This window comes from Pseudophryne corroboree, chromosome 6 (assembly GCF_028390025.1).
Source record: "Pseudophryne corroboree isolate aPseCor3 chromosome 6, aPseCor3.hap2, whole genome shotgun sequence".
NCBI classification, from domain to species: Eukaryota; Metazoa; Chordata; class Amphibia; order Anura; family Myobatrachidae; genus Pseudophryne; species Pseudophryne corroboree.
In genome coordinates, this window is record NC_086449.1 from 325,547,736 (window position 1) to 325,566,738 (window position 19,003).

The following is a 19,003-nucleotide window of genomic DNA, read 5'->3' on the forward strand; positions in this document are numbered from 1 at the left end:
AGAAAAGGAAAGAACTTTACTGTGTACTGTGAACCATTACTAATAGCTAAAGTAATTTTGAGCCATATTTTCAAGCATGCCCCCAACAAACAAAAAAAAAAGGAACTTTTTCTTTCCTTTTCTGCTAACCTGAAATGTATAGTAATCAGTTTGGGAAAATGTGCTGCGATGTAATACCATGCACTATACTGATTTCTCTGCCCTCAATTTCCCCGTGATTAGTAAATCTGTTATTGGAACAGTAATATGCATCTCCTATTGTGAGTCACTTGTAGGACACCAGCAAAAACCTTTCCTTTGGCTGTAGCTTGTAGTGTCCCTATAGGCCGCAGAGATAAAGGTTGCGTAAGCCTGCTTTAACTTGCCTCCCTGCAGGTCTGGAAATAGATATAGACCTTGTTTTTAATATAGCTTCTTCAGTTGGAATGTTACACAACAAGCCCCAGAGATAAACATGTTTCTGACATTACAGTTGCCTTCTTGTCCATGCACACTTCCTGACTTCAGGCTGTTTCAGAAATAAACTGGAATTTTTTTAATTTTACGCTGTAGTTCACAATGTCTGTTCCCATTATTAGTGCCTTTTTCTCTTACTCCTAGAGGATGCTGGGGACTCCAAAAGGACCATGGGGTATAGACGGGATCCGCAGGAGACATGGGCACACTATAAGACTTTGAATGGGTGTGAACTGGCTCCTCCCTCTATGCCCCTCCTCCAGACCTCCGTTAGATTCTGTGCCCAGAGAGACTGGACACACACTAGGGGAGCTCTCCTGAGTTTCTCTGAAAAGACTTTGTTAGGTTTTTTATTTTCAGGGAGACCTGCTGGCTACAGGCTCCCTGCTTCGTGGGAGTGAGGGGAGAGAAGTCAGACCTACTTCTTCTGAGTTAAAGGCTCTGCTTCTTAGGATACTGGACACCATTAGCTCCAGAGGGTTCGATCACTTGGTCCGCCTAGCTGCTTGTTCCCGAAGCCGCGCCGTCAACCCCCTCACAGCAGCCAGAAGAAAGAAGCCGGGTGAGTATATAGAAGAACAGAAGACTTCAGTGACGGCAGAAGACTTCAGTAACGAGGTACAGCGCAGCGGTCGCGCTGCGCGCCATGCTCCTACACATACTTCCAACGGCACTTACAGAGTGCAGGGCGCAGGGGGGGCGCCCTGGGCAGCATGTTACTGAAGGTCAGACTGGCTAAAAAAGTTATATTATAAGTGCCTAGGCACAAAATATGAGCCCACGCCAGTATAAATATTCAAAATAGAGTGGGACTACAGCGTGCCGGGAGGGGGCGTGGCTTAGCCCTCACAGCTTACCAGCGCCATTTTCTCTCTTCACAGACTTGCAGAGACGCTGGCCCGGACCTCCACTCTCCTGATCAAGTAAAGGGAGCAAAATGGGGGGGGCACAGTAATTTGGTGCTATTATAACAGGCGGACATCATATATTCTTTCTCAGTATTATATGGGCGCTGGGGTGTGAGCTGGTAACTCCCTCTGTTTCTCTAACAGGCTTCCCTGTGGGTCTGTCCCCTATAGCCAGTGTGAGTGTGCGCGTGTCGGTACGGTGTGTCGACATGTCTGAGGCTGAGTGCTCCTCCCCGGAGGAAGTTACTGGGGGCGCAGAGAAGGATTTGGGAGTGACTCTGTCGGCACCGCCGACTGCTGATTGAGTGAATATGTTGACTACATTAAATGCAAATGTGGCGTTATTGTCTAAAAGGCTGGATAAATCTGATTCTCAGACACAAACATGGAGAAAATCCATGGAGGATGCCTTGTCCCAGGTACAGGTCCCCTCAGGGTCACAAAAGCGTTCATTTACCCAAATAGCTGATACGGATACCGACACAGACTCTGACTCCAGTGTCGACTATAGTGAGGCCAGTTTACATCCAAAATTGGTTAAGAGCATTCAGTACATGATTGTGGCTATTAAAGATGTTTTACATATTTCTGAAGTGCCTGCTGTTCCTGATACAAGGGTTTGTTTGTATAAGGGAAGAAGCCTGAGGTGACGTTTCCCCCCTCTCATGAACTGAACGCTCTTTGTGAAAAGGCTTGGGAATCGCCTGATAAAAGGTGGCAGATTCCCAAGAGAATTTTTATGGCATATCCTTTCCCCTCTGACGACAGGGAAAAGTGGGAGTCATCTCCCAATGTGGACAAAGCTCTGTCACGGCTGTCCAAGAAGGTGAAGCTTCCGTCTCCCGACACTGCTGCCCTCAAGGATCCTGCGGATCGGAAGCAGGAAACGACATTAAAGGCCATTTATGTCACTACGGGTGCACTCCTCAGACCTGCCGTGGCGTCGGCATGGGTGAGTAGTGCTAATGCTAAGTGGGCTGATAATTTGGCATCGGACATGGATACCCTGGATAGGGATAACATTCTTTTGACTCTCGGTTATATCAGGGACGCTGCAGCTTACCTAAAGGATGTGGTGAGGGATATTGGCCTCTTGGGATCAAGGGCCAATGCCATGGCAGTCTCGGCCAGGAGAGCGCTGTGGATTCATCAATGGAATGCTGATGCCGACTCCAAGAAAGCTATGGTAGCTCTTTCATATAAAGGTAGTCTCTTGTTTGGTGACTGCCTCGCTGACCTGGTGTCTACCGCTACTGCGGGGTAAGTCATCTTTTCTTCCTTATGTTCCAGCACAACAGAAAAAGGCACCCCATTATCAGATGCAGTCCTTTCGGCCTAATAAATACAAAAAAGGAAGAGGCTCGTCCTTCCTCGCTTCAAAAGGTAGAGGAAGGGGAAAAAGATCGCCTGTGTCAGGCTCCCAGGACCAAAAGTCCTCCCCGGCCTCTGCCAAGTCCATCGCATGACGCTGGGTCTTCCCTACGGGAGTCCATGCCGGTGGGGGCGCGTCTCTGACTCTTCAGTCAGGTCTGGTTTCACTCGGGCCTAGATCCTTGGGTGTTAGACATAGTGTCCCAAGGGTACAAACTGGTGTTTCAGGAGGTGCACCCCCCCACCCCCACTGGTTTTTCGAATCAGCCTTGCCAGTTTCTATCCCCGAAAGGGAAGTAGTGAGTGCTGCGATACAAAAGCTGTGTCAACAGAGTGTCATTGTCCCGGTACCCCCGTCCCAACGGGGAGAAGGGTTTTATTCGAGCCTCTTTGTCGTACCAAAGCCGGACGGCTCGGTCAGACCGATCCTGAACCTAAAATCCCTCAATCTGTATTTGAAAACTTTCAAGTTCAAGATGGAATCTCTTCGAGCAGTGATCTCCAGTCTAGAAGGGGGTGATTTTATTGCGTCAGTCGACATAAAAGATGCCTACTTACACGTCCCGATATATCCTCCACATCCAGCTTTCCTGAGATTTGCGGTGCAGGATTATCATTACCAATTTCAGACGTTGCCATTTGGTGAAGACCCTCGGGGCCGTGAAAGCCCAAAGTGATAGCGGAAATGATGGTACTCCTACGCAAGCAGGGTGTCACAATTATCCCGTACTTGGACGATCTCCTGATAAAGGCGAGATCGAAGGAGCAGTTGCTAAGAAATATGGAACTCTCCCTGACTGTTCTGCAACATCATGGTTGGATTCTAAATTTGCCAAAGTCTCAGTTGATTCCGACAACTCGGCTGCCTTTCTTGGGCATGATCCTGGACACGGAACTGCAGAGTGTTTCTTCCAGCGGAAAAAGCTCTGGAAATCCAATGCATGGTCAAGGAGATTCTGAAACCGGCAAGAGTGTCGATTCGTCAATGCACTCGAGTGCTAGGGAAGTTGGTTGCGGCTTACGAAGCCATTCCGTTTGGCAGGTTTTATGCCTGGGTATTTCAGTGGGACCTGCTGGACATATGGTCCGGGTCTCACCTGCTCATGCACCGGAAAATAAGTATCTATCTTCCAGGACCAGAATTTCTCTCCTGTGGTGGCTGCAAAGTCCTCACCTTCTAGAGGGATGCAAGTTCGGGATCCAGGATTGGGTCCTGCTGACCACGGATGCAAGTCTCCGAGGCTGGGGAGCAGTCACACAAGGAAGAAGTTTCCAGGGAAAATGATCAAGCCAGGAAACTTGTCTCCACATAAACGTTCTGTAGTTAAGAGCCATTTACAACGGCCTTCTGCAAGCTGAACGCCTTCTTCGAAGTCTACCTGTCCTGATTCAGTCGGACAACGTAACAGCGGTGGCGTATGTAAACCGCCAGGGCGGAACAAAGAGCGGCGATGGCGGAGGCCACGAGTTCTCCGCTGGGCGGAAAAGCACGTGATCGCTCTGTCAGCAGTCTTCCTTTCCAGGCGTGGACAACTGGGAAGCAGACTTCCTCAGCAGACGCTATCTCCATCCAGGAGAGTGGGCTCTTCATCAAGAGGTATTTGCAGAAGTGACAAGGCGTTGGGGAATTCCTGAAATAGACATGATGGCGTCTCGCCTCAACAAGAAGCTTCCGAGGTATTGTTCCAGGTCAAGGGACCCCCAAGCCAGTGCAGTGGACGCCCTGGTAACTCCGTGGGTGTTTCAGTCGGTATATGTGTTCCCTCCACTTCCTCTCATTCCAAAAGTGTTGAGGATCATAAGACGAACAAGGGTTCCGGCAGTACTCGTCGTTCCAGATTGGCCACGGAGGGCCTGGTATCCGGATCTTCAGGAATTGCTTGTAGAAGATCCTTGGCCGATTCCTCTCAGAGAGGACCTGTTACTGAAGGGGCCATGCGTATTTCAAGACTTACTGCGGCAGCGTTTGACGGCGTGGAGGTTGAACGCCAAATCCTAGCTCGAAAGGGTATTCCCGGGGAAGTCATCCCCACTCTCCTTAAGGCTAGAAAGGAGGTCACGGCGAAGCATTATCACCGTATTTGGAGAAAATGTGTCGTGGTGTGAAGCCAAGAAAGCTCCTACGGAGGAGTTTCAGCTGGGTCGTTTCCTCCATTTTTTGCAGTCAGGCGTGGATGCAGGCCTGAAATTGGGTTCCATCAAAGTGCAGATTTCGGCTTTATCTATTTTCTTTCAAAAAGAATTGGCCGCCCTTCCTGAAGTTCAGACTTTCGTGAAGGGAGTGCTGCATATCCATCCTCCCTTTGTGCCACCCGTGGCACTGTGGGATCTTGACGTGGGTTACAATTTCTTATGTCTCACTGGTTTGAACCTTTGCGAAAGGTTGAGTTGAAATTTCTCACTTGGAAAGTGGTCATGCTTTTGGCCTTGGCGTCCACCAGACGGGTGTCTGAATTGGCGGCTTTGTCTCACAAGAGCCCATATTTGATTTTCCATGTGGATAGAGTGGAATTGAGGACTCGTCAACAATTTCTGCCGAAGGTGGTTTCTTCGTTTCACATAAATCAATCTATTGTGGTGCCAGTGGCTACGGATGCCGTGACGGTGCCAAAATCTCTCGATGTCGTAAGAGCTTTGAAAATTTGTCACCAGAACAGCTCTTGTTAGGAAAACGGAGGCACTGTTTGTCCTGTATGCTTCCAACAAGATTGGAAATCCTGCTTCCAAGCAGACTATTGCACGCTGGATTTGTAATACGATTCAGCACGCTCATTCTACGGCTGGATTGCCGTTGCCGAAGTCAGTGAAGGCCCATTCTACCAGGAAGGTGGGCTCATCTTGGGCGGCTGCCCGAGGGGTCTCGGCACTTCAACTTTGCCGAGCAGCTACGTGGTCGGGTTCAAACACTTTTGCTAAGTTCTACAAGTTTGATACCCTGGCTGATGAGGACCTCATGTTTGCTCAATCGGTGCTGCAGAGTCGTCCGCACTCTCCCGCCCAGTCTGGAGCTTTGGTATAGACCCCATGGTCCTTTTGGAGTCCCCAGCATCCTCTAAAACGTAAGAGAAAATAGGATTTTAATACCTACCGGTAAATCCTTTTCTCCTAGTCCGTAGAGAATGCTGGGCGCCCATCCCAGTGCGGACTGTTACTTGCAGTTGTATTGTTAGTTGTTGTTTTCGGTTACATGAAGGTTGTGTGTCGGTTATGTTCAGCTTGTTGCTGTCTTTCGTTCATACTGTTATCTTGTATTCCTGGTAATCCAGTTGTACGGTGTGTTGTGGTGTGAGCTGGTATGTGTCTCACCCTTAGTTTAACAAAAATCCTTTTCCGCGAAATGTCCGTCTCCCTTGGCACAGTTCCTATAACTGAGGTCTGGAGGAGGGGCATAGAGGGAGGAGCCAGCTCACACCCATTCAAAGTCTTAGTGTGCCCATGTCTCCTGTGGATCCCGTCTATACCCCATGGTCCTTACGGAGTCCCCAGCATCCTCTACGGACTAGGAGAAAAGGATTTACCAGTAGGTATTAAAATCCTATTTTAAAAGTTTAAGAAGTTCACAAAAGGGATTTAAATACAAAAAAGTATATAAGCATGTAGCACAACATGATGGATAGCAGGCCACCAAAATTGTTGTTACTATTCACATTTATTTATAAGGCACTACAAATTTCTGCAGCACAGTTTATATAGAAAGATACAGACAGGGTAAATATGTATCTTCGGCGATCCTGGCCGATCCCAGCCATGCCTGCGGGGTCGGACCAGATTGAATGTGCAGCACAGTCAATCTGGAGGATCCGATGCTCACGGGAACGCGGATCGGAAACGCCTCCAAAATGCGCAATTTCATCTTATATATCGGTCCTAGTGTATGGGGCCCTTAACAGAATGTGAGAGTGTGCCATAAGGTAGGTACAGTACAAGAGAAATCTTGAAGGCCTGAGTGAGGGTAGTAGGGGAGAGGTGGTGGTTGTTGGCTGATAAGAAAGGGAGGAGGTTTCTCTCCCTTATATCTCCAACCTCAGAGAGGCAAGTGAAAGAGCTTTGTAGGTTGTGGGTTAAATGGATCCCATAGGGCAGGGCTGGCCAAACCGGTCCTCGAGATCTACCAACAGTACATGTTTTCCAGGCCTCTTGGAGATCTGTAGAATTGTCAGTTAGGAATGAATGCAGCACATCCTAATTAGTAATGACTGCACCTGTGCACCAGCTAGGTGGTCTGGAAAATGTGAAGTGTTGGTAGATCTCGAGGACTGGTTTGGCCAGCCCTGCCATAGGGGATAGGGAACCAGTGGAAGGGATTGGCATAGAGGGAAGGCAGAGTCGGAGTGGCAGGTCAGTCTAACAGCAGCATTAAGAAGAAATTGGAGAAGAGAGAGGGGGTTAAGGCGACGGTCAGAGAAGAATGTTGCAGTAATCAAGGAGAAAGATGATGATGAGGGAATGAACAAGTATTTTTGTAGAATTGAGAGGGATAAAGGAGCGAATTAAGGCTATATTCTATGCTTCTGTTCAATCTTTAATTTTTTCCACCTTTTTAACTATAAATGTTTTTACATATAGGTTTATAATATTCTCTACTTGTTTGGTCGGTAATCTAACGCTGGTTTTTATTAATGAGTAGTTTTAGTTTTGCTTGTAAGCCCTTGATAGTTACATTACTCACTGCTGATATTTCCTGTTTATCCCTTCTCAGGTTTACATGCCGTGCACATTAGGATTCTAGTATTTCTGGGTTAAATTTAGCCTTGTGTCTCTCAATTATTAAAAATAGTAATGATATTTGATTACTGATACTTGTGTTCTATAATTACTTCTGCTTTCCTACCCGTTACTGCAGGTTATTTGTAACAGAGTATTGATTTCAAATGATCAAATAAATATTTGTTCATACATAAACAAACCTTTGTAATGATTCCATAACTGTGCACAAAGGTGCAGTGGCTGTGATCCTTTTTATTTATTTTATTTTTCTTTATTCTTAATTCGGTCACACAGGTTACAATTCAGTCATTCCATCCAACCATGAGGTGTATATGTTATACTTTAGTATGTAGATTGTCCACTCAACCGTTCTCTTGAAGTAGAAATGTTTAATCTCAAGATTGTATTTAGGGGCAAACGCAGGATTTCTGGAGGGGGGGAGGGGGGGGTTGTTGTTAAAATGATCTGGCACTATCGCAGTGCCTGATATCAGGAGAGCATTATGGTAGTGCTGGGAGAGTCCCTGTGATACAGATGGGCCGAGAGAAGGATAGATGACAAATATACACACAGTGGGAATAAAAAAGAAACAAATGCATAAATTGAAGACGGGTGGGGGGCAGGCATGAATGAAAGAGCATTGAGAGACATACAAAAGAGAAGAGAACTGTGCATACTGTATATATACAAACATGCAAAGTAATGATGGAAAAGGTGGGGGGGCAGAAATGGGGAGACGGAGGTAGAGGGAGAGAACATAAAGAGCAAACCTATGTCTGTTGACAGAAGGAAAGGAGGAGATGATCTGATCCCAGTTCAGTCATCCAGGTGAATGGAAACACCTGCTGGTGGCTCCTGTTGCATTGTAAGAGTCTTTATGCTGCTGTCAGATTGAGCAGCAGGTGGAGTTAATACACTTTTCTCATTGTGTCCACTGCTGCATAGGACACCAGGAAACGCTGTCCAAAAGCACAGTTCACCCGGTTGGTGTTGTGGGCAGGGTCTGCCCTCTTCAGGTAGAGTAGCCATACATTGCCTTCTTTATGGCCGGCAATATGCAGTATGTGGCTGTCGGTAACAGGAAGTAGCAATTCCAACCCAGAGGCTGCGCTTATCATTCATTTCTGAAAGCACTGAGGAGCGAGCAGAAATCTGCGTTAAGTAGGGTTTCGGAGCTAGTCACGACTTGAGAGCTGCATCATGCACGGCACTTATGTCGGGGAGCTGCAGTTCAACACTGGTAACCCTGGACATTTTCACGGGAAGTAATTGAATAGCTTCTGGGAGCAACTTTCTTGTAACTTAATTGAATCACCCCCTGTAAAATAACAAAATATGAATAAATTTACCAACTTTTATGAAATTTTTATTGTTTGTTTCATTAATGATCTTGTATTGTTTTACCTGACTGTCTGATAGAAATCTGGAATATATTTATACCAGTATTTGGTTATTACATAGACTGACTTTGCTTTTGGAGATCCACGCCAAAGCTGTATGAAATGTTGCAGCCATATAGGGCAGAATGTTTGTTTAGGCGGGCCAAGTATAATACCCCTGAGGGGACACACATTTTGGCAGTCAATCGGCCACACACAGAGGTACAGTCACTGGCACATAGGAGTTTCTTCCCTCATGGCTCTTTTTTAATATAAGTCGATTGGATTTTGAATGTATACTATTTTTTTTTTCTCCTTCCTTAATTACTTAACTGATGATTTTTCCCTTCAAAACCTGTTAATAACATTTGTTTTTTAAAATTTATTTTATTTAATAAAGTTTAAAAAGTATTTTTTAAAATATTGAAACATTATATTATGCACATCTGCAGAATGGATCTCTTCAAAAACGGGGGGACAGGGTGGGATGGCGCAGTCGCATGAGATCTGACCATGCCAGTTAAGTGGTTCATTCCCTATTCTCTCATGTCCCAACTGTGTTATGGGACACATTGTTTTTTCTGGTTAGTGTCCTTTCACAGCCTTTTGTGGATTAGTAATACTTTGCGGTGTATTCAATAGCTGTGGGAAGCTGCCTTCTTGTTGGAAAGACATCAGCTTCCGACAGATTTCGGTCGGAAGGGGTTCCGACCTATTCAAAATGTGCATTTATTTCCCCCCCGACAAGTCAGGCGCTCCCGACTTGTCGGAAAACGCGTGGATCGGCGAAATAGCCACCGATCCGTGTGCTTCTGACGGAAATGGGGCCAAATCCGACAGGTTTTGGACCCCTTTCCAACAAACTCAATCCAACTTTGAAAACAAGTCTGATTGAGGTGATGAGATGGGGAGTGGTGCGGCGGGCTACGGGGATGAGAGGTACCTTGCCTGGCCATCCCCCGGCCAGGCACCTCTCTCCCTGCAGCGCCGCTGCAGCAATCACCCCCGCTGCTGCACACGCTGGCAGCTCTCCCGCCGCCATCCAGCTCCCCCCGCAGCTGTCGCCTCCGGCCTCCGCTGTCTGCTCCCCCCCCCCCCCCCCCCCGTCGCCGCTTTCAGCGCACCCGGCAGCCGCTGACAGCAGTGGCAGGACAGGACCCCGGGTACGGCCAAATCCGACAGTCTGATTTGGCCGTCCATTAAATAGCCCTTGTCTGATCCATTCCGACAAATGCATGTCGGAATGGATCCGACACTTATTGAATACACCTCTTAGTCATCAAACCCACGTTCCTAGGGAACTGGGTGAGATCCAAGGAGGGTTCCTTGCTTTCCATGGTTAACTCCCTGAAATTTGTGAGTCCCCAAGACATTCCAGGAGAATAAGAAAATAAAATGCATTTAAAAGGTTTCACAGAAAGTTTGTGATATGTTCTTTAAACTTGGTACTCTTAGATATTGAAATGTACATTTACTAAACCATTTGGGATTTGTCATAACAGTTGTCGAAGGGGCGTGTGGGTCTTTATTTAAAACACATTTTCCTGCACTATTACTGCTCCTTATTTTTTTCATCTATATTGTTTCACCCCAATGTAGGACGAGAAGCTTACAGTTTCTCAGGATCTCCCGAGGAATGATGGGAAGCCCCACCTCGTCTACTTCCAGTATAAGGTTACCGAGGTGAAACAGTCCTCATGGAAGGCTATGCTGTCAAACCAGAGCCTCTTCGTGGAAATTCCCGAGGGCATCTTAGCTGATGGGAGCAAAGAGGGGTATGTGGCTAGTCATTGCCATAACGCTATAAAAATTAGATATTGCACACACAATGTACTATTAAAGTGATGCTGTTACATATAAGATTCAACACCGTTTATTTGTATCATTTTTGGTTCTTGCTTTCTCTTGTTGTTATTGTTTATTTCTCATGTTTGTAAATGCTACTTCGTTACTGACAAAATAAAGACATTATTTTTTTATTTGTTATGGAGCATGTTACATACCAGTTACGAAGTGGATGAGGTACCAAGCACATTATGCAGTTTTAAAACTGAACCACTAATTACATTTACATGTAATACAGGAGTTATAAATGGGCAGTAGTCAATTTCTCCATCTTGGCCCTTTAATTTATCTTGTATTAAGAAATATAGTTGATCCATATCTGAAGAATATCTGTTGTCCGCAGGTTGCTGTCTCTACTTGAGTTTGCAGAAGAAAAGATGAAAGTGAGATATGTCTTTATCTGCTTCAGAAAGAGTCGGGAAGACAGAGGTATGTGGTGTAGACTTACACTTTCTTTTATTAGAACAGTGGAAAGTGCTGTACAGTAACAGTGCTCTTTATAGAATAATCTGTGGACCTTATAGTCTAAATGATCAAACACACAAATATTTACCTACCAATATGTGATTCACTTTCTACCACAAGTGGCTAAACCTGGAATTGAGCCGCGTGCATAAAATAAACATGCAGAGATTAGCTGTGTACACGTAGGTGCCGAGAGGAAGGGAGAGTATATGGATTACCCAGCCAGGGTCTCTGTATGTGATCGTACACTCAATTATGCACACCATAGTTGCATACTGAATGAGTGGGTGTAGCCGCCTCCTCTTCCCCAACAACCAGGCCTGCTGGAATCTCTGTGATGACGCGTGTATTCAATATACCCTTACTCAACTGAGCTAAGTTGAGTAAGGGTATATTGTTGGCAGAATTGCGGCCTGTGCCGACTTGTGTATATGCAGAGATCTAATGATTTCAGATTGAGCTTCCACTAGGGATAGAGCTTTTGCTAATGTGCTCTGATAGCGATGACAGCTGTTTCAGCAAGTGAATGAGTGGGGACAGTGCGGTCTTACAACTCTACATGTGGCCAACTTGCATTCAACTCTGCATTAGCCTGTATGTTTAATTGGTGGCCCCGTAAGGGAGCTGCTGTCCAGTTTGGGAAAGTAATAAAGGAGCGGCAAACTTGAATTGAATATCTCTAACAGGTCATATGTACTTTGATAAGTGAAGGGAGTTCTCTTTTTGTAGCTGAAGCGTAATATAAAATCCATTTTATTGAACATACAAAGAGGTAAAGTTGGAAGTCTTCATTGTCCTTTTTCATTGTGCAAAATCTTCAGACACATCTAAACATATTGTCGGTTAATCATTCATGATTGGAATAATACTTGCTCTGCACAGTTCCAGCATTCATTTTCAAATGTCTAATCATTTTCTTCCCCCACAGTAAAATTGGCACAGAATCTTTGTGCTTTACAAACTGTTAACCCCAATTACCACTTTAACAAATGTGGTCACCGCTGGACTTTCACTTGTAGAAGGAAAACGGAATGCTGGCTGGTGAGCTCCCTTTGGTTACAGATTAGTGGGAATAACAGATGCCAGATTCTCTTGGCATGTAAAATGTCTTCAGTGCACCCATTCTCCTATCATCTGTAGGTCATTCCCTCTGGTAAAAAAACAAAATAAACAACTGTTTTATGAAAGTCTTCAATTTTAGATTTGGGACCTGCTAAGTGATGAGTTAATATTGTATGTTATGCTGTCCCTCTTGTGGTTTTGTGCTGTGTATTATTGGCCACATACTCTGCTATCCTCCTGCCCATATTTTTGGCTAAAATGGAAGAGACTGGATTACTTCAGGGATTAATGGAGTATGTTATTGTGGTCACAAGATGACTATGGGGGTGATTCCGACTTGATCGTAGCTGTGCTAAATTTAGCACAGCTACGATCAGGAACACAGACATGCTGGGGGGACGCCCAGCACAGGGCTAGCCCGTCCTGCATATCAGTCCCTGCCCTGTCGCAGAAGTGCAAAAGCATTTCACAGCGGCAATGCTTTTGCACGTCAGGAGTAGCTCCCGGCCAGCGCAGCTTTTGTGTGCTGGCCAGGAGCTACTCGTCACTGCCACGGTCGCAGTGGCTGCGTGTGTCTTCATGCAGTCGCTGCGGCCCACCCCTCGCACGGTCCGGCCACGCCTGCGTTGGCCGGACCGCACCCACAAAACGGCAGCCAAACGCTGCCGTGCCACCCCCTCCCGCCCAGTGACCGCCTCTGCCTGTCAATCAGGCAGAGGTGATCGCTAGGCAACGACAGCTGTCGGCTGTCAACCATGCGCCGGCGCACTGCAGCGCATGCGCAGGTCTGACCTGATTGCTGCGCTGCGAAAAACTGTAGCAAGCTATCAAGTCAGAATGACCCCCTATGTGCCCAGACTTACAGTGGTAAACTTTAGTCTACATTTACCAGGATATCTGATAATGGATAATTAGACATTACATTCTGGGCTTGTCCTGGGGCCACTGGTGCAGTAGTGGTCGGATTAATAGACCGATGCACAGTAGCAGCAGAAAACCTGGGGCCAGTTTATGAGTAAGGAGCTTGGTTAGCACAACTCTGTTCTTACTGCTTAATACATTTACTTATGGTAGGATCAGAGCACAGACTGAGAACAACTTTGCACTGTAGATCAGAAAGCACACATTCTGTTTCTCTTGGGAAATCAAAAGTCTTGCATATTGTTGCATATTTAAAATAATCTAGTTATAAGCAGACCTTCCAAATGTATTTTGAAAGTTATATGCAAATGTTGTTTTTCAGTGACTGTTATACTTAATTTGCTGCCTAAAATTGACTAGATCTATGTAAACCTCGGTAATCTGCCAATCCCTTTGCATGGCATAACCTGGATACGGGCATAGCAAATAATTGACACAGGCTTTATAAATAACCACAGGATTGGTGGCTTACCTCTGAAAGTAAATCTCACGTGTAATTAAACACACGACGCATAAGCTTGGTTTATCTGGTCATTTAGGGGTCAAAACCTGCCATTGTGCTCAGAAATCTGCATCATCACTGATGACCGAGGAACGCTTTCATATGATGCTGTGTATCTGAGCCTTAATGTCATTAGGTGTTACCAGTTAAATTTTTTCATACATGTAAATATCACCAGTATAAAATGGCAGTGCACATTTATGCACAATAAAGTCATCATAAGGTAACTTAATGTTTAGTTTCATTGTACCATTAAAGGTTGACTTTTAATACATGGTGACTTGGGACACATTAAGTTGTTTGACATTACCATGGTTTCCAGCATAGCATCCCAGTGCATTGCTCTACAGTGACCGTACATAACTGGAATTATTAATAAAAGAACCTAATGTTTTGTGCTAACAAATTGTAGGATGAGCATAGAGCCAAATGTAATAACCTGCAAGTTGTGGCAAGTGCATAATGAGCAAGTTTGAAAGCATCATTTTTTTGTTGTTGTTGCTAAAGGCATCACCAGGCTATTACATTTGGCCTATAGCCCTCTTCATCAGGGTTGCACGATTTAAATCCAAATCATTAAATCACAAATTAATTCAAAATGTTAAACTGCAACTTTTGCTTAGAAAGAGATAGGGGTATATGCAATTGTGGTCGAATTCCCGAAATTGGCGAATTTCGGGTCATTTTCGACCAAAAAAAAAAATTCGCCTATGCAATGCAGTGCTTTCCGACCAAAAAACGGACTTTCAAAATTCGACTTTTTGAAATTCGACTTTTTGCAAATTCGACTTTTCTGCAATGATACAAGTGCTGCAATTCGACCAAAGCATATTCAATTCAAGTTTGGAAATTCGACAGCAGTGCTTTTAGACCGCAAATTCGTCATTTTCAATCCGCCACACTTTGGAGGGTGAAAACAAATAAAAAAATTTTAAACATGTTTTTTTTGGTGTTTTTTTTTTTGGGGAATAGCAGATCTATCTATATTAGAAGGGATTAGGTACTTTTTTTTTTTGGGGGGGAGGCACAAATATTATTTATATATTTTTTAAAATATTATTATTATTTTTTTTATTTTTTTTTATTGCTGGAACGGTAAAATCAGAAAAAAAAATGGCGTGGGGTCCCCCCTCCAAAGCATAACCAGCCTCGGGCTCATTGAGCTGGTCCTGGTTCTAAAAATGCGGGGAAAAAATTGACAGGGGATCCCCCGTATTTTTAAAACCAGCACCGGGCTCTGCGCCTGGTGCTGGTGCCAAAAATACGGGGGACAAAAAGAGTAGGGGTCCCCCGTATTTTTAACACCAGCATCGGGCTCCACTAGCTGGACAGATAATGCCACAGCCGGGGGTCACTTTTATGCCGTGCCCTGCGGCCGTGGCATCAAATATCCAACTAGTCACCCCTGGCCGGGGTACCCTGGGGGAGTGGGGACCCCTTCAATCAAGGGGTCCCCCCCCCCCAGCCACCCAAGGGCCAGGGGTGAAGCCCAAGGCTGTCCCCCCCCATCCAATGGGCTGCGGATGGGGGGGCTGATAGCCTTTGTGATAAAAAAAAAGATATTGTTTTTTCCATTAGTACTAAAAGTCCCAGCAAGCCTCCCCCGCAAGCTGGTACTTGGAGAACCACAAGTACCAGCATGCGGGAGAAAAGCGGGCCCGCTGGTACCTGTAGTACTACTGGGAAAAAATACCCAAATAAAAACAGGACACACACCGTCGACAGTAAAACTTTATTTCACACTACCGACACACACATACTTACCTATGTTCACACGCCGACATCGGTCCTCTTCTCCATGTAGAATCCACGGATACCTGAAAAGCAAAGTTCAATATACTCACCTCAGGGTCCAGAGATAAATCCACGTACTTGGCAAAAAAAGAAAACGCAAATACCCGCTCCAGAACGGACTGAAAGGGGTCCCATGCTGACACATGGGACACCTTTCCACGATTGAGACCTGTCAGTGACAGCTGTCACTGACAGGTCTCTAAGCCAATCAGGAAGCGCAACTTCGTTGCGCTCACCTGATTGGCTGATCGCTGTGACAGCGCATCGCACAGCTCCCTCCATTATATTCAATGGTGGGAACTTAGCGGCTAGCGGTGAGGTCACCCGCCGGTCAGCGGCTGACCGGCGGGTGACCCCACCGCTAGCCGCAAAGTTCCCACCATTGAAAGTAATGGAGCGGCTTTGCGAGGCGCTGTCAGAGTACAGACGGCGTCCAGCCAATCAGGTGAGCGCCACGGCAGTAGCGCTTCCTGATTGGCTGAAGGGACATCAGTGACAGGAGTCACGTGATGTCCCGGCATTCGGGGAAAGGAGTCTAATGTGAAAACATTGGACCCCTTTCATTAGTCCGGTGGATCGTGTTCGGTTTGTTTTTTTACAAAGTACGTGGATTTACCTCTGGACCTGGACCTCTGGACGCTGGAAGGTGAGTATAATTTTTTGACAGGTACCCTCGGATCGTCGGAGATCGTTGCAGTCGGCGTGTCAACACAGGTAAGTATGTGTGTGTTGGCGTATGAAATAAAGTTTTACTATCAAGGTGTGTGTGTCCTGTTTTTATTTGGGTATTTTTTTCCCAGTAGTACTACAGGTACCAGCGGGCCCGTTTTTCTCCCGCATGCTGGTACTTGTGGTTCTCCAAGTACCAGCTTGCGGGGGAGGCTTGCTGGGACTTGTAGTACTAATGGAAAAAACAATATCTTTTTTTTTTATCACAAAGGCTATCAGCCCCCCCATCCGCAGCCCATTTGGATGGGGGGGGGACAGCCTCGGGCTTCACCCCTGGCCCTTGGGTGGCTGGGGGGGGGGGGGGGGGACCCCTTGATTGAAGGGGTCCCCACTCCCCCAGGGTACCCCGGCCAGGGGTGACTAGTTGGATATTTGATGCCACGGCCGCAGGGCACGGCATAAAAGTGACCCCCGGCTGTGGCATTATCTGTCCAGCTAGTGGAGCCCGATGCTGGTGTTAAAAATACGGGGGACCCCTACTCTTTTTGTCCCCCGTATTTTTGGCACCAGCATCAGGCGCAGAGCCCGGTGCTGGTTTTAAAAATACGGGGGATCCCTGGCCGATTTTTCCCCTGCATTTTTAGAACCAGGACCAGCTCGATGAGCCCGAGGCTGGTTATGCTTTGGAGGGGGGACCCCACGCCATTTTTTTTTCGGGTTTTTTCCCGTGTTTTTTTTAAAATCGCGGCAAAATCCGCCAAATCGGCCGATTTTCGCCCGCGACTCTGGCGAATCCGTTTTTCATTGCATATGGTGAATTCCGGAATTCACCTGGCGAATTTGGTCGAATTGAAAAAACGGCGATAATTGCCGCGAATTCGCCCGCTATTGCATATACCCCATAGACGTGTAGGTGGGGGCAGTCTTTTTTTTTGTTTTTTGTTTTTTTTGTTTAGCTCAGTTGGGGAGAATAATGGATGGTGTATAGGAGATTCTATCAAGTGTATATACTACTAAGTGACGTACGCTGGAATACTATGGGCCAGTTTTTCAGTCCTTTCTGAAAAACTGTCCCATTCTTGTTAGAGTATGTGATGAAAACATAGATGATATCCCACAAGACATTATTAACAAAGTAAATAACTTTGGTATTAAGCTGAGTGCTGAAGATTATTTGGCTTGACCAAATTCTGGTGCTGTAGTCCTGGATCGTGCAAAGACCCAACTGCACAGTCAGTGAGGTCGTACAAGTGTGGAAGAAGCTGTTAGATGATCTTGAAGAGATTGGACACCACATCATTGTAATAAAGATAGCAAAGGCAAGAGCTAAAATTGCACTCACAGACGCCCACTTGCTGGCTAATCTACTTGGTCCTAGGTACAGGAGGAAGAAAGCTTAGTCCTGCAGAAATTGAGACTGCTTGAGTTTGATCATGTCAATAATTGTCAAATTATGCCGGTCATCATCAATTTTCGCGCATCCATAAAACCATTTGCACCATACATATTTGAAGTGGACACTTAACACCAAGTATCTCTAGCCTGGTGGATGTCCTACACAGCTCAACTTCAGTTAGACACTTCTGTATTAAATCTTCTGAAGCAGATGTTCACCGCAGTTTCATCAAGTGCAAGAATTGAAAGGATTTTTTCAGTGTACGATTTTGTACAATCCAAAACACACAACAGATTGGGAAATGAAAAAGCAGCTAAGCTGGTTGTATGCCACAGAGCCTTTTCTGTTGGACGTGGACAAAGAATGTACATGTTTAACTTAGACTCAAACTACTGATTGAGTGAAAAACAGAGCCTAATTGTACTACTTGATGCAACTGTTAAGTGTGTATTTATTCTATTACTGTGTTTATTTCGTTACTGTTCTCAGTTCAAAAATTGTTAATGTATTACTAAGGCAAGGACATCTAAAATTAAACCGTTTACTTTAAAAAATAAAAATAAAAAAGGACAATTTACATCACAAAAAAATCTGATTTAAATCAATAAAAACCGATTTAAATCAAATAAATCCGTTTTGGGGGGGTTTCAATAAAAACTATTTTAATGCAATCCTATTCATTACCAATTGTATAGATATTTGCATGGCAAGAGTTAGGATTATTGTGCTTAAAATAGAAATTGTATTTCTTACGTTTCTCTGTTCCTTCTCCTTTTTTTTATAGGTCCACTTCTCAAGACGTTCAGCTTCCTGGGATTTGAGATTGTACGTCCTGGGCACCCTTGTGTACCGGCACGACCCGAAGTTCTCTTCATGGTGTACACACTTGACCAGAGTTCTTCAGATGAGGAATGATTTAGACAGGACGTGTAGTTACTTTTTAGCTTTTTTTCTTTTTCCTTTTTGTTTGTGTCAGAGTAGCTGTTGGGAATTCTTGCACTTTTTCCTGGGCATGGGAGGACAAGCACGCATGATCATGCGATGGACTGATGTTTTTGGCCTTTTTTTCAGTTTTATGAATCTGATTTGTTGTTTGACTATCTCTGCAATTTTGTGCAAAAGCAGCAACTTTAAGCACTTGCAGTCTGTGATCACAACCATATATTCAGAATGTAGTTGAAGCTGCATAAGAGAAAATAGTTATCTTAAATGCCAAACGGTTGTTGTGTCACTTCTTTCTATTGCATGCACATTGTATGGGGCCTTAAAAATTCTGAGCATAAGGGGAAAAAAAACCAGCATGGTAATTCTAGGTTGTGACCTTACAGTGGTGATGGGATGACACTAGTGTATTTGTCCCAGGGATACCTTAAAGCAGTAAAACTTGGGTGATGCGTTGGATGAGCTTTTAGGTATGCTATTACAGCAATATTTCTGTGGAAGTTACTCTGCACAAGTTACATGCATTATGCACACATGGTTTAGTTATGCATATAGTGTGACACTTTGGTGCATCTCTCATAGGCTG

At 45.2% G+C, this 19,003-nt stretch overlaps 1 protein-coding gene across 1 annotated transcript in view; it reads left to right on the forward strand.

Moving 5' to 3' along the window:
- OAZ2 (ornithine decarboxylase antizyme 2) overlaps positions 1 to 18,692 on the forward strand; it is an 85,245-nt gene extending 66,553 nt beyond the window's left edge. Inside the window, exons 3-5 of the mRNA XM_063926330.1 lie at positions 10,421 to 10,596; positions 11,010 to 11,095; positions 18,260 to 18,692. Of these exons, the coding sequence (XP_063782400.1) occupies positions 10,529 to 10,596; positions 11,010 to 11,095; positions 18,260 to 18,390 (285 nt within the window). The 5' untranslated portion in view covers positions 10,421 to 10,528 and the 3' untranslated portion in view covers positions 18,391 to 18,692. The remainder of the gene's footprint in view (positions 1 to 10,420; positions 10,597 to 11,009; positions 11,096 to 18,259) is intronic.
- Positions 18,693 to 19,003: the final 311 nt, after the last annotated feature.